This window comes from Amblyomma americanum, chromosome 4, assembly GCF_052857255.1.
Source record: "Amblyomma americanum isolate KBUSLIRL-KWMA chromosome 4, ASM5285725v1, whole genome shotgun sequence".
In the NCBI taxonomy this organism is placed as follows: Eukaryota; Metazoa; Arthropoda; class Arachnida; order Ixodida; family Ixodidae; genus Amblyomma; species Amblyomma americanum.
The window spans coordinates 221,391,295-221,416,319 of record NC_135500.1 but is presented as its reverse complement, the minus strand read 5'-3'; the positions used below and the strand labels follow the sequence as shown (position 1 = coordinate 221,416,319).

Sequence of the window (25,025 nt, the reverse complement as noted above, 5' to 3'; positions counted from 1 at the left end):
TTATACATGGATCACCGCTAAATAATTTATAACTGAATTTCTTCTCTCATGCTCTTTAGGTTGCAGGCAATATAACTGCTTATAAGTCGTTTGTTGTAACTTTAGCTCTTGAGGACTGGTTCAAGTGAAGTATGTTGCAGCTTTTCCGTAACGCGGGGAGGCATCTACGCAGCGGCACGTTTGCGTCCTTCGTGGTCATTCGCGCATGCGCAGAGGCCCATTCACACGACGGACGAAATCGGTTTCGTCCGGGAGCGGACACAACACCACGTGACCCGACGTCACTGGCTCCGCCTCGTGCGCGGACGGCGCTGGCTTCGCAAGCCAAAAAACAATGTGGATTAGCTCAGGATATACAAAGCGAAAGATGTCGGCGTTCACTGTGTTCAGTGGCGTTGACAATGTTCTAGACGGCGATGGCTTCGAGGAAAGGAAGGGCGCATAACTGGCTCACTGGATATGCGGATGCCTCATTCGTGCGTTGATACATGTGGCGGTGGTGAGAGAGAGATGCGGCCTGAATGCATTAGCGCTGACAGCGTTGTGGCTGACATGCGGCACTGCAGCAATAGCTAGGCCGCAGCGTTCATTTGGTGATCAATCTCTCGCGATCAACCATTAACTGCATGCCACCTCCCAGGGTGGCGGGGAGGGCGCACTGCCTATCCAGTGTGGGGAACGCAATCAAAGCAGGCTTTTGCAGTTGGACACCAACGCCACGTACATAAAAGCGAGATTGAGGTTTCCACTGTTGCCCCGCCGCGGTGGCTCAGTGGTTAGGGCGCTCGACTACTGATCCGGAGTTCCCGGGTTCGAACCCGGCCGCGGCGGCTGCGTTTTTATGGAGGAAAAACGCTAAGGCGCCCGTGTGCTGTGCGATGTCAGTGCACGTTAAAGATCCCCAGGTGGTCGAAATTATTCCGGAGCCCTCCACTACGGCACCTATTCTTCCTTTCTTTCACTCCCTCCTTTATCCCTTCCCTTACGGCGTGGTTCAGGTGTCCAAAGATATATGAGACAGATACTGCGCCATTTCCTTTCCCCAAAAACCAATTATTATTATTCCACTGACCCACGGAGACGGTTGTGCTGCTTTCTTTTCGTGAAAATGAACGGCATTTGCCAAGTTGTCAACGCCAATGAACTCTATGGTCGCCGTCGGCTAACTTGTTTTGTTTGGTTCTTGAGGAAAGGAAATGGCACAGTAACCGCCTCACATATCTCGGTGGAACCCGAACCACGCCGTAAAGTAAGGGATAAAGGAGGGAGGGAGGGAAAGAAGAAAGAGAAAACTGAAAGTTGGATTTTGAGGAAAGGCGCGGCGCTGCGCAGCGGCGGAACACCTGTGGCTCGGTGCTACAAGGGGCGCATGCGCAGTAGTGACTAGGGAGCGAATGAAATATCTGCAGCGAGAAGCACGTTGTGACGTCATGTGCCTCCTCGGAGTATAGCCACGGCGAAATCGCAAATTCGCGGCCAGTAAAGCTTTCGCTTTAAAACGGGCGCGAGGGTTGCACACTGCGCCGCCTGAGCTGCAGACTGCTGCTGCGCTTCCTGAAGTACAACTGTTGAGAGTGCGCCCTCGTCCCCGGCATTTGTCGCTTATTAAAGCGAATGCTTTACTACGCCAGCCAGCGAGCCATTTTGGCTCGTCGCGCCGTATGCCGTGGCCGACCTTGAGCCACCGTTGCCTAGCAACACCGCAGCCGCGCTCCAACAGATGGCGCCGCCGTCGATGCCACTGCCGTCGGCCGCTCGCTCCACCAGATGTGCTTTGCTGGGGCGGAGGTGGGAGACGGAGAGGAGGTGTCGCCTCGCGGTGGATATATATATATATATATATATATATATATATATATATATATATATATATATATATATATACCCTCAGTGCCTCAATGTATTGTAGTCGTTATGGAGAGCGCGAAAGAGACGCAACAACGAGAAAACGAAGCGAGGAAGAGAGAACGCACTCGAGACGTCAGAAGAACGCGCAGCACGACTAGAGAAGCGTCATAACGATGATGCAGCTAGAAGTCGTGCCACGTCCCGGAGTGACTCCAACTCGGAAGAGACCGGTTTGAGTTCTCGAGAGCGTCGGAATGAGACGCTGCGTAGACGACGTGCCGAGGAAACGAAGCTTTCGCAATTCCGAAATGCTAGTTGAACTAAGGCTAACCACAGCTAAACCACCAGCCCATTTGTCCCTTTTACTATATACTCGGCTTCTTACTTCAGGAGCAATGCTGTCAAAGCTAGCGAACTTGCTTGCGCATCCGCGATCAGAACGCTGTGCGTTCCTTGTCGTGAGCGAAATGCTTTGCATGTAGGCATGGTACATTTGTCGTGAGCTTGATTAAAAGCGCTCGGATTGTTGACCACACGCTGTCTCTTGCTCGTGCCTTTACACCACTCGGCCACAAGACAAGCGCGTATAGTAACCCTTCACGCGAACTACCTCCGTACCTTTCGCAGCGTTGCGCACGATACATGTGGGAAACAGACGCGGCGCTTGTGTGCGATGAAATCGGCGTGGCGCCCATTTCCCTTGCGCTGGTGCAGTTGTGGGGTGCGGCACTTCTCTCGCTCTTGGGAGGGAAGCGCGAGAAGGAAAGCGACGGAGCCGGAGGGAGAGGCTTACCACAACCGTCCGTCGGCGGCGTCGTCCACTGTCGCCGTCCGCCACGTGAGCATGCGGACGAGCCAGTGACATCGGGCGATGTCTGTCCGCGATCGAAATCAGTGATTTCATCCGCCGTGTAGAAGCAGATTGGGCTATGCTGGCTCACTAATAGCGAGGACCTCAGCCGGCCGCGCCACCTCATTCGCCTGCTTCGTCTGTCGTTGGACAGGCTGCAGAGACAGCCCCTCAAGAGTGACGTCATCTGGAAGGCACCGGACATAGCCGCGGGAAGGGGGATTAAAAAAAATTTTGGCTAATTTTAGATTATCTGGACACGGCAGGAACAACTGGGTGTTGCATGACTTTTATTGCCGCTTTCAAAACTGTTTCATGGGTCCTTTTAACACCGCATCATGCACTACTGTAGGATACACTGATTAGAAAAAGATTTATTTACATACGTACACATGCCAAGGTTACCGGATACATTGACATTCACAAATAGACATTACACGTGGGAGTGCCCTCCCGACAACCACCCCCAATACCTCCTCATGGGAAACTGCTCTGTCCCCCTTCCATAACTACGGCGCGTTTGACGGACCAGAGAAGAAGAAAAAACAAAGCGCTGAATGGACTAAATTTATAGCACAGCCAGCAGGCTTTTATAACCCACCAGAAAGGAAAAACGCACAAGAACACTATACAGAAAAACATTACCTGTCGCCACACGTAGCTGCAGGCATTGCAGGGACAGCAAAGCAGAAGACAGCGAACTTTGTGAACCGATGTATACAGAATGTGGCGCCATAGGAAAACCATGGCGCACTAACAAGAGAGATATACTGGAGACACACATGATTCCAACATTGCAGGACGGTTGTATTTATGCGCACCCTCAGCATTGTCCCAAAAAGAAATCATGTGCTTAAATTGTGAAATCTGACACGTGCCAGTTATCTGCTGGCACTTCTGTGGGTGTTTTTGGGCGTTTTTACTTTCTGGTCACCAGCGGGTGGACACCCAATATTCAGTCAGCTAGCGCTCTGTTGTGTGTACTCCTCTGGTCCGTCAAGTGCGCTGCAGTGTCGCCGAAGCGCAAGTGTCATTCTGTGGCAGAATATAGCCCTGAAGACTACGGTGACCAGGCCGACAAGTTCACTCAAAAGAATCGACCCCTATATCGGAATTAACCATTGAACGTCCCCCACTTGCCCCCCGCAATTATAGGATTATGTGGCAGGATAGATAAAGGCGGTCAAGGAGCGGACTCGCAACAGAACCCGGCGAGGCGCCTTCTAGCTCTTCGGCTTCCGGAGGCGGCCAGGGGGAACAAACCCTCGTTTACTGACCCCCAAGGTGCCAAAGGAACGTCTTTTTTTAAGGCGAAAGCCTTTATTAGCTCATACTCGCGGCCATGGATCTGCCCGGCGTCCGTTACGTCCAGCAACTAACTAGTTAACTAGTCGTAACTAATACTAGTCATTAATAAAGTCACTTGAAATGATTAAGCAATAATTAATGAATAGTTTGTTAGTAAGTAACCACAAATTAGTAGTTCGCGGTTAATTAACCATTAATTAGTAGTTGGTAGTTTTCCTTCCCTTGCGGCCCGGTTCGGGTGTCCACCTAGATATGTGAGACAGGCGTCGTTTCCTTTGCTTAAATTGTCCAACGGGCAAGGCCTCGCACCGAACGGGCGATGGCGTTCCATGTACCCCTTGGCAACGCTGCAACACGCTGTCGCGTCCCAATCAAGACGCCTCCTGAACGCCGATCTGGAAAGGTGCCACCTAAACGCTCTTTGTAGTCTTTAATCAACATCTTCACCACACATCAGTGAGGCAAGCAGCAATACCGCGCTAAAAGATTTCGCCTCGCCGCACTTTAGGTCAACAAAGTGCCCCCTGAATTTTTTGACGCGATAGTGTAAGAGTCCCCGTTGTCCAGAAGATCTGGTGTCGGCGTTGTGACTGAAAAATCACGAGCATGACTCTGGCAGGTGCTTGACCGAGAGCAACCTATGAGGCAGGTGGGCCACCTACGTCGGGTGACCTTGCAGCGTCACACAACCTGGCCACCGGATAGTGAGCGAACTGCACCGTGGCAGGTGGAAGTTAAATAAATGATTGGTCGCTAGGGGAAGATCAAACTGGTGCGGCCCACTTCTGAGAGCACCCGCCATCGCAGGGCAGTGGCGGATATCGCGCTTAACCGCTGCGCCAGGAGGGGCATGAGGTCTCCCAGAAATCGATTAATGTAACGTAGGGAATGACCTTCTGAAAATATGAGAATTAACCCGATACGTGATCGCGTCATACCCTTAAGGCGGAGGAGCTTAAGTATCCCCTCCAATTTTTCCTCCTTATAGTTTTATTTATTTGTACATACTGCAGCCCCCCAGGGGCTATTGCAGGAGTGGGGATATAGAATACACGAAAAAGAGTAAATATGTTCATAAATGCAAGCGTGCAGACATAAGAAGTACAAACAAATTACAATGTAATATGAACAAATCAAGGTGTCAGTGACATTCAATGGCAGACAAAAATTGCGGAAATGGAAATGAACGAATTTCACTAGGCAGGAAGTTCCAGCACTCGATGGTACGTGGGAAGAAGCTGAATATGTACATGTCCGTCCGTGCGTAAGGTGGAGAAATGTTTAAACAGTGGTGGCGCCTAGTAGATAATGCAGCATAAAAGGTAACATGGGTGTTCGTTGCCATAAGGCGCGGTGAGTTAATGATCGTGTAAATACATTTGAGGCACTCGATGCACCGGCGTATTGAAAGCGGAGACAATGCGCTAAAATTAGACGAGGGCGAAAATTCTCTGTCATAGCGACAATAGATAAAACGAATCGCCTTCTTCTGGACTGACTCACTGCAGCATTTGTTAATGCGAAAGCTTTACTGGCCGCGAACTAGCGATTTCGCCGTGGCGGTGCTCCGAGGAGGCACATGACGTCACAACGCGCGCCTCGCCGCGGAGCCGAACCGGTCTGGCCGGGCCGGCTGCGGCTAGCACACTCGGCGCGAAATAGAGACGTGCTCCAAGTCAAGTTGGAGTATAGAGGGTCTCGCTTTGGCCGACGTGACGTCGCCGTGCAGCGCGCGCGCGCGCGTTACGCCGGTGTATAAACGCGCCTTAAAGGGACACTGAGGAGAACTCTATCAGTTTTTTTTTTGTGAGCACAATCTGATAGTTCGGCATTTCATGGCTTTGTTGCCGCTTGTCTGGGAGCGAAAGATGCATTTATTTCAAAGAAATTTGGATTCGAAGTTGAAAGTTTTTCCCGCCGCTCCGATTCAAACTCGAGAACTCTTATGACGTCACGGAGAACTCTTATGGCGTCACAGGACGGAGTGACGTGAAACGTGAAGTAAACAGAGACTCCGTGATTTCTGGGAGTTAACGGTGCGGTCTACCAGCTGCCGAAATGAAAGCTACCGCCACCGCACGTTGAAGGCATCTTTCGGGGGTCGCTACCGTCGCTTCGTTTACGTTTGCACCAGCGTATTGCCAGCGTTACCATGGATCCCGTTCCCGAACCCGACAACGTAGTTCTCGCAAAAACTCCAGCCTGCATTTCAGCGACCTCAGCCCCAGAGAGCGTGCGATGCTTTTGAGGGAGCACGGTTAGGTTAGGTGCCGGCGGGTCGTTTCCCCCTTCCTCAGTGGGCAGCCGTTGCTAATAAGATATAACCCAGTGCGGGGAGGGGCCAGTACAAGGTCGGCGCGTTGCGCCCATCGGAGGCTGGCCGGGGCTTTGGGGCCAACGGATTGTGATTCCTTGAGCGGCGCGGTTGCACGGTGCAGCAGGCGGCGTCGAGGTCTCCCACGGTTGCAAGGGCCAGGTTATTTATTTATTTTTTCCCACAAAAAACGAATGGGTGCACAAGGGCGCTCGCGTTTAAAGTTGGCGGCTTGAAACTAAAGCCCACGCACGACGCTTCAACGGCTTCCGCTGCATCCAACGGGTCCACTGGATCGGGCTCTCTCGCCCACTTGCATGTGCCTTCAGATGTGTACTGTGAATAGATTAAATTAGCCGAGAGCTCGAAAAGAACAGCTCCGCCCAACTGCCGAAGCTATTGAATTAGGTCACAATGCGCACCTCGCCGCGGAGCCGAATCGGTCTGGCCGGGCCGGCGGCGACTGTGCACTCGGCGCGAAATAGAGACATGCTCGATGCACACCGCCAGTGCGGTCAGTGTGCGCCGAAGCTGCTGAACGCGTCGGCGGTCACGCGCAGTTGGAGTATAGAGGGTCTCGCTTTGGCCGACGTGACGTCACCGTGCAGCACGTGCGTTACGCTGGCGTATAAACGCGCCTTAACAGAGCCTGCGCTTAAACGCTAACCAACGTAATCGGTAGCGGCATCTATCGGAGCCACTGAAATCCTCCGCCCACACACTGAATAAAAAAAAATCCTGCGACGAGGCTCGGCACCGAACCAGGGCCTTTGGCGTTTGGGGCGGAGACGCTACCACTCCGCCACGACGGCTCAAGCTTTAACCATGAATCTAGTGAATGCACTCTTCTGATGCAGAAGTTTCCGCGCTTTCGCTACGTATATCCTGGCTTAACAGAGCTAGGCCATAAGCATTTTTTATTTAGTGGCCCAGTGGAACAATTGCAGCTCCGCTGGGGCAGTGCAGGTTCCCTGCGGCGCCGAGAGTCACGTTACCTTCCACTCTCGTCCTTTCGCGCGCGCCGACCCTGGCGCCAGCTGCGCCGCCGCGTCACTTGACTCCCCGCTCCTCCGACTTCATCCCGACACAGGGCGTCTTTTTCGCTAGCCGCCTATATAGTGCTGTCACACTAAAATTCGAGTATAAATTATTAAGCGGTCGTAGGTGAACACTAGGCGGTGATCCATGTGTAGTAATGTCTTACGCACATGACTGCATGCAGAGAAGAAAACATGCCGCCAAAATTTGGTGTCCATACTCGCTTAAGAAGTTAGCGTGTGGTGGTCAGAGGAGAAAGTAATTTCTTGCTGGCCTTGGCGTAGCACAGGTAATTCCGTATAGCACGAGTTTTCAAACAGGAACACACGGGCGCTCCTGTTCCCAGCCTGGGTTACCCATCTGCGTCAGAGACAGCGTCGTTAATTGCATACGCTTCTCAGTGTGCGGCAGGAACCCTCCCAGCAAGGACGGCAGAGACAAGCAAAGGTTTCCGGTGCACTATGTGCTTGGAGGCCGGAGCGTCCGCAAGCATGGAGACTACCCATTCGTTGTAAGTCAACGGGCACAGCCTGTCCTTTTAGCCTTGAAAGATATTCGCCTAAGCCTGCGTGACCCGCCGCGGTCGCTCAGTGGTTAGGGCGCTCGGCTACTGATCCGGAGTTCCCGGGTTCGAACCCGATCGCGGCGGCTGCGTTTCGATGGAGGCGAAACGCTAAGGCGCCCGTGTGCTGTGCGATGTCAGTGCACGTTACAGATCCCCAGGTAGTCGAAATTATTCCGGAGACCTCCACTACGGCACCTCTTTCTTCTTTCACTCCCTCGTTTACCCTTCCCTCACGGCGCGGTTCAGCTGCCCGCCGACATGTGAGACAGATACTGCGCCATTTCCTTTCCCCAAAAGCCAATTTTCAAATTTTCAAACCTGCCTGTACGTTTGCCATGCGAATAAAACCGTGCACTTTTGTATCACCACTGCTATGAGCAAGCGTCGTCCAGGCTGTATTATTACATTGGGAGGTATGTACGACACAAACGACAGGCGTCGCTGTGGGACAAAAATGCGCCAGTGTAGAATGTTCACAAATGTGTCAATATTAGCTCCTTGTGGTCAGCGAAAAGGACGCCAGCCCCGACTGCGTACGAAACTTTAAAGCAGGAAAGAAGGCATCCGATCACCTTACGCATGTTGTGGCGTGGGCCGCGCCGTTGCTTTTATAGCGCTGTCCAGGTTGTCTGACTGTCGCTATTCGCCAGGTGGCGGTGTTCCGTGACAAGATCAAAGTGGACAACTTCTGGTGCGGGGGCGCCCTGATCACCAAGCAGGTGGTTCTGTCAGCAGCGCACTGCTTCTACAACGCGTGAGTAGCGGCGTCTGACCTTCGGGACAGACTCGACTGCACCCTATACTCGTTTCAAGACGAAACACAAGTGTCTCCACTGATTGATTCCTCCAACTTTTTTCGCGCATAGAAAACGGCAAAAATGTCCCTGCACTAACGAGGTTCAGTGGGCGGGGATGGGGCGGGGGGAAAATCATTTCTTTGCCCTCAAACCCATAAGGTCTTCATCCCATACAAGGCAAAATTACTTCGGAAGAGTAATGAAATTAGATTACTAATTACTTTCCTAGAAATCTCGCAAATTAAATTACATAATACTAATTACTGCTCGCAAAAAGTAATGAAAATTACTGTTAAGTTACTTTTAGTTTAAGTGCATAAGGTCGAGCATTTGTCACAGTTCCTAAAAAATTTCAGATTCCTTTGTTTGCACTGCCACTGAGCTTCGAAGTGGTCGTCGGAAATTTTGTCCCTCTTCGAAGAAAGGTAGCCTTAGTCCATTGAACAGATGCTTTGCTGATGTGGATGAGGTCAATCGCAACATCTGTATAACTGCCTCTTCAGTCAGAATTTTATCGTTCAATGTGTAATATGGTCCCATGGGACCTTCTTGGTCTTGAGAATCTGTCGTCCACGTAAGCAGCGGTGTGCATCGACGGGTTGTTCACGCTCACATACCCAAAAATTCTGGACAAAAGCATTTTTGAACGGGAAAGAGACAATGAGTACAATTTTTCATATATTTTAATATTTCACTATAACAATCAATGTATCCGCAGATCTCCCGTCGGCAGGCTTGCATTTTTTTACTCTTAAATTTTTGCTATCGCCAAAAGCGTTCCCCATTAGTTTTCTCTGGCAGTCTAAGCTACTCGATGCGAGCGATGGAAACACTGTAAAGGAAAGATTTTGCAACATATCGGAATAATGGACGACTACCTTCAATATTTCCGTAACAGTACCGTACAGTTTTTCAATATGTAAAATTTTTGTCCAAGGAAGTTGGACATGTCGTCACGGAAATGTGCCGGGACGCGGACAAGCTGCCAATTCAGCTGGCGGTCATAAATTGCATGATGCGGTGACGCCGTCGCCGACGTTGGCCTTATGTTAAAAATAGGGCTTCGAACCCAGCCACAGAAGCTGGTTAGAACTCAGCTGACATTTCTTGTCAGCGACGACGTGACAATATACATATATAGCGGCGTTTACATGACGGGGTTAAGTTGAGTTGAAAACCGGTTACTGGGTTCATGTAAATACCGCAGAATCGAGTCCGGGAGTCGAGGGAGCGAGTCCAGTCAACTCCGCTGCACAGGGCGGTTTACTCGCCCGACCCCAACGGCGGATAGCACGCACACGGGATCGAGTCGAAGAGTCGGGTTGAGGGTAGATGATAAATGCGAACCCCTTTTTCGCATGCGCCGTCGCGCTTCCGAGACAGCGGTGCCGTTCGGGGATCTTGAGGGCTGCCCTCTCCCGTTGCCTTATCGACGCTTGGCGTCACTGCAGTTGAAGCGATCCCGACTCGCATATCATGTAAACGCGCAGTCGTCGAGTTGGGCTGACCTTGCTCAACTCGATCCCCTTACTCGACCCCCGCTGTCGGGCTCATGTAAGCGAGGCTTATGAAGCAGTCTAGAGAAGTGCGTCCGTGCGTAGGTGCAATACGGCACGCCGCGGACATGGAGCTCCCATGGTGGTCCTGCGGTGCGCGCGTCTACGTGTGCAACCGTACGCAGTACTGGAAGATGCGTAGCAGTCCTACAGACTTCACAAACGTGGTGCTGATGCCGCGCGCACGTCGCCTCTCGTCCGCGTGCGCCGATTCGCTGTAGTGCTGGCCGCGCGTTTTGCATTTTAGACGCTCAAGGCCAAAGCATGGCCTATGGACTCCTTATTCAGCCAAAGTAATTTCGCTAGTAATTAATTGCTTCTGCCGTGAAATTACTGCTCCAGAGAAATTCATTACATTACTAAATTAGCAGCTCATAAAAGTAGTGAATTACTTTAAAAATTACTTGATTTCATTAGAGTAATTTAATTACTGCCATGTCTGCTTCGTCCACTTAGTGCGCAAGCACCACTCCAGACGCACCAACCCCGAGAAAGAATACTGTCTTGTCTTGCCTTGTGTGAAGCATCGGAGCAACTCGGGTAAGCCCGGGTTAGTTCGGAGAGCGTCGCGCAAGCCGCAGCCAATGGGAGGAAGCTCGGGTAAGTTCGGAGGAGGGTAGCGCAAGCTGCAACTAATGGGAAGCAGGTGGCGGTTAAAGTAATGATTGGAGTGGATGAACAACGTGGGTCGCACAATCCCTACCGGTGGCTGCAGAAGAAACAGTCGCCTGCCAGTGCAGCGGCGCATCGCTTAGCCACTGCGCTGGCAGTGGTATGAGGGCTCGCCGCCATCTGTGGATGTTAAGAATGGCCAATTCTGCGTATGACGGTATTAACCCACCAAAGCTACAGCGTCACAACCAGCTTAAGTGTCCCCTCCAACTGAAGAATGAGCAGATGCTTTCGAACGTTGAAACCGTACCACTTTTTTGTTTACATGTTCCCTTGACTCAACGGCGCAGGCGATAATCGTTGGGTTTTATACCGACACCCTTTCGGGGGGCGCAGAAACGACACGGAGTTCTTCGTGCGTATGGGCAGCCTGGACATATCCAAGAGCCGGGTGCGAGGCGCCATGTCGAACACGGTGGAGCGCAAGGTGCGGACGGTGCACCTGCACCCGGCCTACAACGGCAGGCAGCAGAACGCCGACCTGGCACTGCTGCTGCTGCACAAGGACGTCAGCGAAGGACAGACGCCGGCCGCCTGCTTGCCGGACCAAGAGGCCACACTGGACGCCCACAGGGGCGTCATCCTCGGCTGGGGGCACAACGGGTTCGGTACGTGAGTTGTCGCCACGAAATGCACTGATTGGTCATCCCAACCTGCCCACCGGGTTGAGGACAACCCCATGTAGAAAATCCATTATCAGAAAAAAAAATATGACACATGCGAATGTCAGCGCCGCCACAGCAGATAACAGACACCTGCCACTGCAGCTACCAATACGAACATGGCAGTTCACAGACCGCCAATTGTTGACCGCAGCGGTGGATGAGCATACGGGTCGCATGCGGGAGGTGCGGGGTTCGATCACCGGTGCCGCCGGGCACCCACCGTTGAGACAATGGGTACAGGCGGTGCACTGGCCTGGTGCTCGGTTTATCTGGGGTGAAGTGCTTGGGAAAAAATGAGACTTTGACCGCACCTTGAGAATAGTCGAAATCACCTTGTGCCATGGCGCTCTTTGGCCACAGATGCCCTTGCGCATTAAAAATCCGTCTACATCAACAGACCGCCAATTGCGAAGAAACTGACGCAAGCACGCGCACAAGTTGCAACAGAAGCTGCGATAAATGTGAAGTCTAATGCTATCGCATTGCACTCCTCAGGTTTAAGACTTAAGCGTCCCCGCAGTTTTTATTTGTCCGATTGTACCACCGAAGAAGGATTCCTTGGTTACGGCTGAACTGCCGCGGACGCCCTTTAGCGGCTACCCAGAAGATGCGACGCCAGAGGGTATCGCTGAGGCGCACATGAAAAAAACTAAGGTGGAAACGTCACGTGACCCTCTTGAAGTCAGCCATAGAAAAAACAACGACGGAAAGCCGTCCCACGTGACGGCCAATTTTACAGCTCAGTGCCCGGCCATCATATGGGACCGGCTTCGGCATGGCCCACATCTACAATAGCATTGTAGAAACAACCACCTGCCGCATGCCAATGATGATGTCGCGGTCCAATGTGGTGGATAGAGGTGGAACTACGCGATTATGACGTCAGAGGGCGAAATGGCGGTATAGCTGCGGTTTGTCGAATCTAGATGGCGGCCATTAAAATTGTGCCCTCCCATCCCTTCGCCCTTTACCCCCACCCCACCCAGTATGACGTCAGAGGACGAATTGGCGGCATAGTTTCGGTTTCTCAACTCCAAGATGGCGGCCATTAAAATTGGTTGCACCCTCCTAAAGGGAGGGCACAAATACATTAACAACAAATATCCTGTAACGGGTAGGAAAACTGTCCCGTTACGGGACCGCTATATGTGTATACATTTGTTCCGCTGTATATACTCCGACGACAATTAAAGGGCACCCATCCGGGGACAGTTGTGTACCGAATTTGATAGGCAAATAAAACCCTGGTTGTGGTATAAATAAAACCACAATTAAATAGGTAAACATTGTATACATGCAATTACTAATTGAAGCGCTACCATATCGCACCGCAAGCCGAATTCTAGGCCTACATTGGCCCCCCCAAACGAAGCAAATTCCGTTTGGGACGTACCTTGAGAGGGTGAAACTCGACAACGGGTAGACGTGCATCGTAATTTCTCTGATAGATGGTGCCATGCGTCAATCGCTCAGCTAGGTGGAAAACTTGTTACTTTTCCGAACCACTCGGGGTTTTCTTCACTGGCCCCGCTGGATGCGGAAAGACTTTCGTTGTACGCATGGTTAACGAAGCTAACGCTCGTTACTTGAACGTCTTCCAAACAGTGGCGGCGTTTTTTTCTTCTTCAACTTTTTCAGTAAGGCTTCTGCGACTGTGCATATGATCGAAGTCGGATACCCAGGTCATTTCAACTTACGAACCTGTGCCTGAAAGCTTTCCCCCTCTTTATGGCAGCATGATTTTTTCAGTGACACTTCCATATTTGAGCAATCGCGCGCTAGTCTTAGTAGGGGCAGAATAATAGGGCAATAATTCCATTAGCGCGAGGGCAATACATTCAGCAAATGCTTTCTTCATTGAGGGTTTTTATATCTGAAACTGCAACCTATTGCTTGCATCATAACATGCATGCAGCAAAGAAATAAGTTCACATAGAGAAGAAACACACAACACACAGACCAACGCTGCACTCACAACTGGCTTTACTGGTAACAGGCATGCTGAATACGTGAACGTGTATCTTCGCTGCAGTTACGATAAAAGAATGCCCAAAAATTAGCTGCGGTTCAACTACTACTGAACCAGGTCAGAGAGCGAAAGCTGTGGTGTATCGGGCAACTAGACGCGGCTTGGCGTCTGTAACATTGAGTGCGTTCCGCACACTGGATAGGCAGTGCGCCCACCCTGCCGACCTGGCAGTTAATCGTTGATATCGGGAGGTTTGTCACCCAATGAACGCTGCGGCCTGTATTGCTGCAGTGTCGCGTGTCTGACACAACGTTGTAAGCGCTAATGCATGCAGCCCACATCTCTCACCACCGCCACGTACCTCAAATTGCGATTGAGGCGTCCACTGACCCATGCAGGCAGCCAGTTATGCGCCCATCCTTTTCTCAGAACCATCGGAGTCTAGAACGTTGTCAACGCCAACGTCGATTAACACGTCGGAGCCAAGGCGAGGAAGAACCAGCTCCGACAGCGTTGATGTTCTGTTTTAAACTGCGCTCCTCGCGCTGCGGCGGCCTAGCCCAACTTCCTCCTCCTTCTTGTCCGGCGCCGCGTGTCATGGCCTGCGAGCCGAGCGCGGCGCGAGGGGCGCTACAGCCCCCTCTATAGCGGAAGCCACAGGATGCGCCCAACGGATGTGCTTGGAGGAAGGTGAGCACAATTGTGGCGCAGCCGAAGCGAGAGTGAGGGGAGCCGACGGGCAGAGTGGCAATGTAGGCTGGTTTGAGTCGGTCAGCAGCCACGACGTCTTCACGGTCGTTGACGTCTAACGTGAAGGTCTTCTGCGCACGATGGAGGATGCGGAACGGTCCATCGTAGGCCGGCGTGAGTGGTGGACGGACGTGGTCATGGCGCATGAAGACATGGCTGCAGGAGACCAGGTCCTGGCTGACGAACACGGACTTAGGGTGACAGGAGTAATGTGGCGAAATGTGTTGCGTAGGTCGCGGATGTAGGTGGAAGCGTCATGGATTAACGGAGGGGAGGAAGGAGAGAATTCCCCAGGGAGACTAGCTCAGCAGAAGAGCTGCCGAGGTCAGCCTTCAGTGCCGTGCGAAAGCCCAAGAGGACGAGGGGAAAGTGGTCGGACCAGCTGATATAAGTGGTAAGGGCAGCCTTCAGTTGTCGATGCACGTTCCACGTACCATGCCATTGGCCGATGGTAGGCGGTCGTATGGATGTGGCGGACGCCAAGAATATTGGCAGGGGCAGTAAACAGGGCCGACTGAAACTGTCGGCCGCGGTCGATGGTGACGACAGACGGGCAGCCGAAGCGAGAGACCCAGCCGGCCATGAAGGCCAAAGCAACGGACTCGGCTGTGGTGTCAGCAATGGGTAACGCCTCCGGCCAGCGGGTGAAACGATCCACGCAGGTGAGCAGATAAGAGGCCCCACGTGATAACGGGAGCGGTCCAACAACGCCTATGTGAACGTGGGAAAACCGTGCGTCAGGCGGCGGAACAGGAGGCAGGATCACGTGACGGTATGCCGGTGAACTTTGACACGCTGGCAGCGAAGGCACGTTTGTGGGACGTCGGCATTGATGCTTGGCCAAAGGAAACGAGATGTGATCAGCTTCTGCTTCGCACGAATACCCGGGTGGCTCATGCGGTGCAGTTTACCAAAAATGGTGCGCCGGAAAACCAAAGGTATGTAGGGGCGCGAGACAACAGTAGATGTCTCGCACGTACGAACTGGGAGGAAAACGGCAGTGGACATTCGGCGAAGGACAGGGACGTGGATGAGGACCGAAGACGATGCAGCTCGGGATCGTTGCGCTGTGCAGCCGCTAGCTCATCCATGTCCACTGGTGATTCGGATGCCATATGGCACTAACACGGGAAAGCCCATCAGCAGCAGCATTCTCCGGGCCATGGACATGGCGGAGATCCACTGTAATCTCGGAGATAAAACATAGTTGGCGGATCTCGCGTGCAGTGCAGATGCTGTGGTTCCGTGGGAAGGCAAACGTCAACGGCTTATAGTCCGTGCACGTGAAAGTCCCGGCCCTCCAGGAAGTGGAGAAAATGCTTGATGGCGAGGTACACAGCGAGCAGTTCTCGACCGAAGGTGCTGTATTTAATCTCAGGTGGCTTCGGATTTTGTGACAAAAAACCGAGAGGCTGCCAACTAGAGACGTGCTGCTCGAGAACTGCGCCGACGGCAATGCTCGAGGCGTCGGTGACGAGGCGCAGTGCAGAGTCAGGAACTGGATGTATGAGCAAAGTGGCGTCTGCGAGCGCCTTCTTGGCAGCAGAAAATGCAGGTAATGCAGTGCAGCGTCCAGTCCACAAAAGTGGTGCAGCGGAATCTTTTTTTAGTAGCCAAAAGATCGGTAAGAGGTTTCAGGAAAGAGGAGCACTTCGGGAGAAAGCGGCGATGAAAGTTCAGGAGGCCCAAGTATTCTCAGAGCTTTTTAAGTGACATGGGGGCTGGAAAATCTTGAAAGGCTTTGACTTTGCTGTCGAGAGGCCGAATGCCCTGTGGAGTGACAAGGTGGCCTAGGAACTCTATTGTAGCTACTCAAAGAGGCACTTGTTCGGGTTGATGACGAGCCCATATTCATCAAGTCGGTGGAAGAGGGCGCGCAAATGAGCTTTATGCTCAGAACCGGATGAACTTGATACAAGGAGATCGTCGATGTAAGCGAACACGAGTCGAGGCCTCGCATAACCTCACTGAAAAGTCTGTGCGGCGTTGCGCAAGCCAAAAGGCATCCGCACATACTCAGAGGCCGAACGGTGTGGTAATGGCCGTTTTCAGAATATCAGCAGGATCCACGGCAAATTGATAAGCCTTCACTAAGTCAGCTTTAGAGAAGATCGCGCACCCAGGCAGATTTAATGTGAAGTTCTGTATGTCAGGGAGTGGATAGTAAAGTGTGAGCATTGAGGGCGCGGTTATCTCCACATGGTCTCCAGTCGCCCGGATATTTGTTTGGCACCATGTGAAGTGGCGATGCCCAGTTGCTGGAGGAAGTGCGTACTATGGCGAGTTCCAGCATGTGTTCGAACTCACGGCGAGCAATAGCGATCGCGTTCTCCCGACAAACGGCGAGGGCGAGCAAAACACCGGAGGTCCCGATGTCGCGTTGTGGTGAGTGGTCGAGTGCTTTACCGGTGACTCTCTGGTATGCGGCTTTGTTTGGTTGGGAAAATCAGCAAGAACTTTCTCATACGGCGAAATAGGGACGAGAGCGCGAAGGCCCTTCGCCACAGTGGTGGAGGGTACGCTGTTGACGAGGAGGTGCGTGCTGAGATCTATGAGGCGATGAGCTTGCATGTCGACTGATAGGTTGAAGGAGCTGAGGAAGTCTGCGCCGAGAACAGCTTGCGAGACGTAAGCGATAGTGAAGATCCAACGAAACGTGCGGCGCAATCCCAGGTTTAGCGTAAGGGACCGTTGGCCGTACGTGCGAATGGTCGAGTTGTTGATCGCTTGAAGCGGAGAGGTCTGGTTGTTGCGACAGGGACATGCCCAATAGGCCGCTGACCTGTGCTTCCGTGTCGACCAGGAAGCGAGCGCCAGTGATCTTGTCCGAAACATAAAATAGGTGGCATGCCCGTCCACCGGCACCACATGCCGCCGTCAGTGGCCGATCGCAGCGTTTCCCGACCAGGAGCACGGGTGGGTGCACTTGCGAGCAGAGCTGCCGAAGGTGGTACCAGCAGACAGCCGGGGGCGAGGTATCGGGCCGCGCGTCAGATGGTTGGGGCTCTGAAGAACGCGATGGTGGCGGGGAGCAGCGACCTGACCGGAAATTCGGCGACGAACGGCGTGGTAAGGGCGCGAGGACATCGAACCGCCTGGCAAGTCGACATTCGATGCTGGCAAGCTGGGAGTCTGCGGCAGTAGGTGGAGGCGGACTGGTCACAGAGCTGACGTTGGGCAGCCGTGAGTAGTCCGCAACAGGTCAGCGAGCCTGTCTAATGAAACATCACCCGCAGCTGCGAGGATGGGGACCATGTGTTGGGGAAGACGATGAAGGAACAACCCACGCAGAAGGGGCTCGTGCTGAGCAGCGGCGTCTCCAAGAAGCTGGCGCATGCGACACAGGAGCTGCGAAGGGCGGCTGGCACCAAGCTGAGGAGCTGCTGGAGTTTGCTGCGCTCGGACGCTGACTTGCGGTCGATGATAGCCGCCTTCAACGTGTCGAAGGGTCGAGCCGAGTGCGGCGAGCTGATGACGCCCACTAAGTCCTCAGCGACGTCAGGAGGCAGGGACGACACGAGATGGATGAACTTTGTCTCCTGGCTGGTGATACGCCGCAGCTGGAAATGCGCCTCAACCTGCAGGAGCCAGGCGCGGGAGTTATTGGGCCAAAATGGCGGCAGGCTGACTGACTGGAACGCGGACACCGAAAGGCTGAGCTTTCTGGGTCGGGTCGCCGCCGGTAGGAAGGGCGAAAGAGCCAGGAGAATCCATGTAGGAGGATGGGGTTGCGTGTTCGAAGCCGGGTCGCCCCTCGCAGGTCATGGCACGCGGCGGCGGACAAGAACGAGGAAGTTGGACTAGGCCGCAGCGCAATTTAAAACAGTTCGAACCTCCACGCTGTCGGAGCTACGGCGAAGAACCAGCTCCTACAGCCTTTAGGTTCGAACTATTATAAATTGCGCTGCGGCCTAGTCCAACTTCCTCGTTCTTGTCCGCCGCCGCGTGCCATGGCCTGCGAGCCGAGCGCGGCGCGAGGGGCGCTACATACACAATGAACGACGACGCCGCGTTTCTGCCACAACGCGCTGTCTATTACATTTTGACTAAATCATTAATATTTAATCCCTCTCTTTATTATCATTCTTAAAATTTTAAAATCAAAACACTCATCCCTTTCCTGTTCATGACGAAAAATTCACCGGTGTTGCGCTCCCACGTGCTTTTCCTTTTTGTTAACTGCGTTCAGGTGAATAGCCACCCGATTCTTGGCCGATCCCCCAGTGTGGGTATGTGCCATCTTTTGATAGGCTAACAACAACAACAACAATTCCAACGCATGCAGCGCACATCTGTCACTATACCACCACCTAGGTTAAAGCGCGACTGAGTTGTCCACTGTCCCAGGGGGCCAGTTATGGGCCTTTCTTTTGCTTTCGAAGAAAACTGAAGATTGACGTCATAACCTCATTAATATCTCAACTTTGTATGTGACCTTTGTCCTTGACTCGACCTTGAGGTGCCTGGAGTAGGACACCATAATTATACCATGACTTAGTCTTGGTTTGACTTCTGGCTCACTTGAAGGTCAAAACCGCAAGCACCGCGAAATCGTTACGAGGTATAGCGCACTTGAAAGCTCGTTTCACTCGAATGCAACCTACTGCCTTCAGAGCTCGTGGGTGAAGTCCGAACAGTTCCCAAGTTTAAACCTAGATAAAACTACTTCCACCGTTTGTGAGCAAGACGAGGGTACCCGTCTCTTTAAAATAATAAAAAAATCAACATATAAAAAAGTCTTGAGCATTATAGCTTCGTCGAAAGCTTCCGTCAAAGCTTTGTCCATATCCGCAAGAAAGATATTACATAGCACAGGAGCCACACAAGACCCAATGCAAATTCCCCTTTTTTGAACAAATACTAGCTGCAGTGATCTTGAATTGAGACAACAGTACAAAATAGGTAGTGTTGGTCAAATGTTTAGGGGAAACCCCCAAGGTGGAGCAGATTTGTAATAAGGGAGTAATTACTCTTTGAAGATAATAATTGCTCAGAGTAATTACTCCCTTATTAAAAAATGGTAACACTAACAGGGCCATGAAATTGGCAACACAAACACTGGCAGAGTTATGGAAAGAAATGGTACATCATCATTAGCCTGACTATACCCACTGCAGGGCAAAGGCCTCTCCCATGTCTCTCCAATTAACCGTCCTTTGCCAGCTCCGCCCACCGTATGCTCGCAAACTTCTTAACCTCAACCGCCCACCTAACTTTCTGCCTCCCCCTGCTATGCTTGCCTTCTCTTGGGATCCACTCCGTTACCCTTAAGGACCAGCGGTTATCTTGCCTTCGCATAACATGCCCTGCCTAAGCCCATTTATTCCTCTTGATTTCGACTAGGATGTCATCATTAACCCGCGTTTGCTCCCTTCCCACTCTGCCCTCTTCCGGTTCTCTTAACGTTACACCTAGCATTTTTTTTTTTTTCATGGCTCGCTGTGTTGTCCTTAACTAAGCTGAACCCTTTTTGTTAGCCTCCACATTTCTGCCCCGTAGGTGAGTACTGGTGAGATACAACTGTTGTAAAACTTTTGTCTTGAGGGATATTGGTAAACTGCCATTCATGATCCGAGAGAACCTGCCATATATGCGCTCCACTCGATTCTTATTCTAGTTATTTCCCTCTCATGTTCCGGATCAGCTGTCACTACCTGCCCTAAGTATACATATTCCTTTCCCACTTCCAACACCTAGCTACCAATTGTGAACTACTCTTTCCTTGCTAGACTGTTGAACATTACTTTGGTTTTCTGCATCTTAATTTTTAGACCCACCATTCTGCTCTGTCTAACTCATTGATCATGCTTTGCAGTTCATCTCCTGAGTGACTCAGCAAGGCAATATGACCCGCGAATCGCAGATTATTTAGGTATTCTCCATTAACTCTTATCCCTAACTGTTCCCAATTCAGGCCTCGTGAGTAAACAAGATTAGCACAATGGCACCGCAGCGGCGCAAATCGCATCGTGCGGCTGGCAGGGTGCCCTGCTTTGCAAATACACTTGGCTTTTTTTTTATCGCCGTTTGATATTGCAGCGCCGAGCGCTGCTATCTGCCCCTCCTGTGGCAGGTTATTAGTACTCGTCTTTTTTACTCGCGACTGTACCATTTTTTTCTTCTATACAGGACCAGAGAGTGGCTAACAACTCACTCTGTGGATCTGAGTATAACACGTCGACAACATAACAGAAAAAAAATAGCCTATAGACCTGCTGTCATAAAAAATTTATAAAGAGTTCCTGACGGAAAAAAAGTCTTCAACCTCTAAATTATCAAGTATGCAAGCAGGTAATGACTGACATGGCTCTGTCAAGCATCTTCCTCACTGACATCTAAACGATATCCTTTCCTTGTGTATTTTGGCAGTAAAAACACATTTAAACTGTTTCCTTTAGATTCTCAAATGCCATTATAGCGATCCTTTCCAAGCCAATTTTGTCAAACAAAGAAACCTCAGTAGTTTTTAGCTTGCCCAGTTTAACCGCAGTCTACCGGAAATTCTTGTGCATAGCCTCAAGGAACTTTTCGTTAAACAGATGATGAAGTTTTATGGTGCAAGGGCAGCTTTGGCCAAAAAGCGCCATGGCACAAGGTAGTTTTTCATTGCACGAGGTAGGGCTAGAGACCCATTTCCCAAACTTTTCACCTTAAAGAAGCCAAGCACCAGGCAGGGGAAAGCTTGTACCCATTGTATCACCGGTGGGTACCCGGCGGCACTGGGTATCGTACCCGGCCCTCACGCATGCGAGGCGGATGCTCAAACCACTAGGCCACCGCTGCGGTCTTTTCGTTAAACATACCAGACGGTATGACAACGAATCTGCCTTACTTGTCAGCTTGAGTGAGTCGAAGCTTGTCGTCAGCGAAAAAACGCTTTTGATTCAGGTCTAGTTTCATTGACGGCCGCTGTCCTCTGTCGACACCGTCCAGCAGGCACCTTTCTTTGTCCTCCGGCTTAAACAGGAGTAAAGAACTGGTCGAGGCGTTCCATATCAAAGGTAGCGGTGTGAGTGTATAGGCACCTCATCACTTATAATAATGAAAGAGCATTATTAGACAGATGTGTGTGTGGCTACCTTTTCTGCTTTGGTCTGCACACCCTTCGTACGCATGAGTGGCTCTCCATTCTTTGCCTTATATTCAATCGTATCCACTTTGAATAGAGAGATGCCAGTTGCGCTTGTGATGATGATGATTATGGATTTTTATGCACAAGGGCATCTATGGCCAAACAGCGCCGCATTCAAGTTGTGCTTGTCCTGTCTCTCTTGTTGTGTGATGTCTGGTTTGGCACCAGGTTCTTTTAAAAATATATGCACCAACTAGCCCTCCCGGCAAATATTACTAAGCTATTTTTCCTTAACGCAGCGATGAATCACGGCTACGCTCTCAAGCCCGTCCACTCGCTCCGCTGTTCGAAGACAACTGAGCTCGTTGCATTGTAACGCATTCCCCACCTTCCCCCGGTTTCCCAGACAAGCGCGCAATGCCACGACTTGTCTCCTCACTTTCCCCCTGCACGTCGCAATACCACGACGGTAAGTTACTGGAGGCACTTATTTCGGTTTCCGTTCTACACAGGGGGAAAACTGCAGACCAACCTCCAGGAAGCCGATGTGCCGCTTGTGAGCAATGAGGAATGTGACAAGCTCTACATGAAGCTTGGCACATATAAGACCGTCTTTCACCATGGTGTGGACCAGGACTTTCTCTGCGCTGGAAACATCACCGAGGGTGGAGTCGACGCGTGCCAGGTACCGTACGAAGAACTGAAGCCGGAATCTCTGTAGCTTCACATTTCCGCGAAAGATAAACCGGGCTTTGCTGGTGGCTAGTTTCGACATGTTCTGTGATACACTGACTGTGGCCTCTTAGAACATACGCAGAAAAGCGGGGCCAAGGAAACCCCTCCCTGTCACAATCAATCAATCAATCAATAAATCAATCAATCAACTTTTATTTCCTTTGAAAAGGAGGAGTATGGGACTAAAAGCTCAAAGAGCTTGACGAGGTCCCGACACCTTACAAGTTGGCAAACGGTAAGATGACGGCCAATGACGGCCAGTCATGCACGGCAGTTACAGTAAATAGAGAAGTAGCAGAGAGAATGAGCCGTTGTATAATGAAAGTGGCAAAACATGAAAGAAAGAAACAAAAATGACGGTACAATAATTAACAGTATAAACAGCAGCGGTTAATAAGAACAGGAACAAAAATGGAACCCTTATACTAGTCCGGCAAAAAAACAAGTTGGCAAAAGCATTTGGTGAGGTAGTTCTGGTTACAGGTAGGATCAAAATCTTTTCAGCTTAATAGGTTTAGCAGCGACGGTAGTGTGTAAGATAAAGATTGTTCATCATAGGATATTCTAGGGCTATGCATGAACCACATTTATTTGTGTCTGGTTCGACAGATGGTTGTGTTCACCTGCAGTTTTGCAAGGCGAATTGCATCATCCATACCAAATTTAACGAAAGCTGTATAAATACCATCAACCTATGATTGTACAAACAAAATACAGGAAGAATATCATAATTTGAAAAAAGAGGTTTTGTGGAGAAAGTATAATGTAGATCAGCAATGTAATGCACAGCTCTTTTCTGCAGCAAATGTAGCCTGAGCAAATTGGCCACACCAGTTATGCCCCACACTATGCTACCGTACTGCATAAGAGGTAACACTGAGGCATTGTAAAGCATAAGCTTTACTTTGGCGGGGAGATCGCACCGCATACGAAAAGCGGCACCAATGGCAGATGACAACTTGGGTGGGAGGTAAAATACTTTGAAAAATATACTCCAAGACTATTAACAGAATCCAGCATCTGAAATTGTTGGGAGCTAAGAAACAGATTCATCTGCTCTGTCAACTCTTTACCTCAAGGCGTGTACAAAATTGCTTATGTTTTTATGGGGTTTATTTTTAAACAATTCACCTCAACCCAGACCTCTAAATTAGTGTATTGTTAGCCTTGGTTTCAATATCTGTACATAAGCAGCCAGTAATAAACACTGTCGTTTTAGCAGCGTACAAAATAATTGAAGCGCTATCTATGCAGTGTACAATGTCATTTATGTAGATCAAAAATAAAAGTAGCCCTAAAATGCTTCCCTGCGGCACACAACAATAACCGGTTTCCTCGCAGGAGTAGCATTGTTGGCATTTACGATTTCAAGAAGATTTAAAGAGCGCACGGTCGGTTCCATGCACACCATACTTTTCTAATTAGTTAAAGATGATAGAATGATTAGTCAAATCAAAAGGCTTGGAAAAATCTATGTATACACCTAATGCCATGTGTTTACGGCTGAATGCATCTATAATAATTTCATTTTGAGTGAGGAGGGCTGTTTTGGTAGAACGGTGTTTTCTAAAACCATGTTGAATGTCATTTAGCAGGTTGTGGAGCTCAAACAATGATGGTAATCTGTCATGCATTATTTTCTCAATACCTTTAGAAAATACTTGAATGACTGAAATAGGCCGATAATAGTTGGTTTTATCACCGCGCTTAAATACAGGACAATGCGGGCAATCTGCATTTCCTTGGAAAATGTGCCTGTGGACAATATTATGTTGCAAAGATGTCGATAAGGCTCGAAGATACAAGGCGCAGGAGTAGACAGGACGAACAAAGAAAGAACACGGACGAGGCGCTTAATTGTATCTTCGAGTCATGCACCAACTGGCCCAGCAGTCGATTCTTCTGAATGTACATAAGGACCAAACTAATAACATCGAGCAGATACTTTTCAGGGTGAATCTGAACACCATCGGCATCCAGTGTCTTGCTATTCTTTGTGGTGCAGATACAGGAAAAAACTTAATATGAGCTAGTTGGAGCAAGGAAAAGCGATACTGCATTCCTGTTTACTCATAGAAACTGCACATAGTTGCCCAGGCTGAGATCGTCGTACTGGTGGGGTTCTATAGTGAAAATTTCATTAAGCGCGTGTGGTATTGTGTTTCTGGAAAGTTACTGGCCATCATGATACAGAATACCTGGAACCGATGAACTGAAGGCAGGATGCAACAATGCATTCAATTTGCACCAAATTACATCGCTACGTTGGTTGTCAGGGTCGCTAAATATACCTAGAAAATAAGCATCTTTTGCAGCCCTAAGCTTTTTTGTCAGACAGTTTCTAAGCAGCGTAAGCAGCGCTCCATCTCAACTTTTCACAAATTGCACATACATGGCACGTTCTTCTTTAATGATATCAAGAAGCTCAGTAGTCAGCCAAGGTTGCCGCAGTTTAATGTCCTTGCCAGTTTCTTCAGTGGGAAATGTGCATTATATAAAGTTTTGAAAAAATTGATAAAAGCTTTATGGGCAGAGTCACTGTCCTGAGCTCCGTAAACGCTTTGCCAGGTTTGTTGGACGATAGCACAGGAAAAGGCCTCAAGATTTGATGAAGTAATAGAGTGAATATAAATCGATTTCTTAGTTTTCCGAGTCACAAGATGGGTTTTACTCTGCCAAAATGATACCCAGATGGTCACTAATATCAGTGTACACAACGCCTGCCTCTAATGAATTAATATTTATGTTTGAAATGAACACATCCAATAAAGAGGCACCATCAACAGTCACACGCATCGCTGTAGATGTATTTAAATAACCGCTAGTTGTAATTAGAGACTAGGAATCTTTTTGGATAGCTGGGAAGATGAAAGCATGTTTATACTG

General features: G+C 50.3%; 1 protein-coding gene and 1 non-coding gene across 16 annotated transcripts in view; both read left to right on the top strand.

Annotated features, from left to right (window-relative positions):
- The window catches only part of LOC144129428 (prostasin-like), a 91,580-nt gene that overhangs the window by 38,928 nt on the left and 27,627 nt on the right, over positions 1 to 25,025 (top strand). For 14 of the 15 annotated variants that reach the window (XM_077663582.1, XM_077663591.1, XM_077663588.1 and 11 more), the window contains 4 exons: positions 7,760 to 7,869; positions 8,574 to 8,677; positions 11,285 to 11,556; positions 21,917 to 22,089. In XM_077663582.1, coding sequence (XP_077519708.1) covers positions 7,760 to 7,869; positions 8,574 to 8,677; positions 11,285 to 11,556; positions 21,917 to 22,089 — 659 coding nt within the window. Of the gene's footprint in view, positions 1 to 7,759; positions 7,870 to 8,573; positions 8,678 to 11,238; positions 11,557 to 21,916; positions 22,090 to 25,025 lie in introns of all 15 variants that reach the window. The other variant, XM_077663583.1, reaches the window with a different exon arrangement.
- On the top strand, positions 759 to 830 carry TRNAS-ACU (transfer RNA serine (anticodon ACU)). The gene has a single exon. It is a non-coding gene; the product is annotated as a tRNA-Ser (tRNA).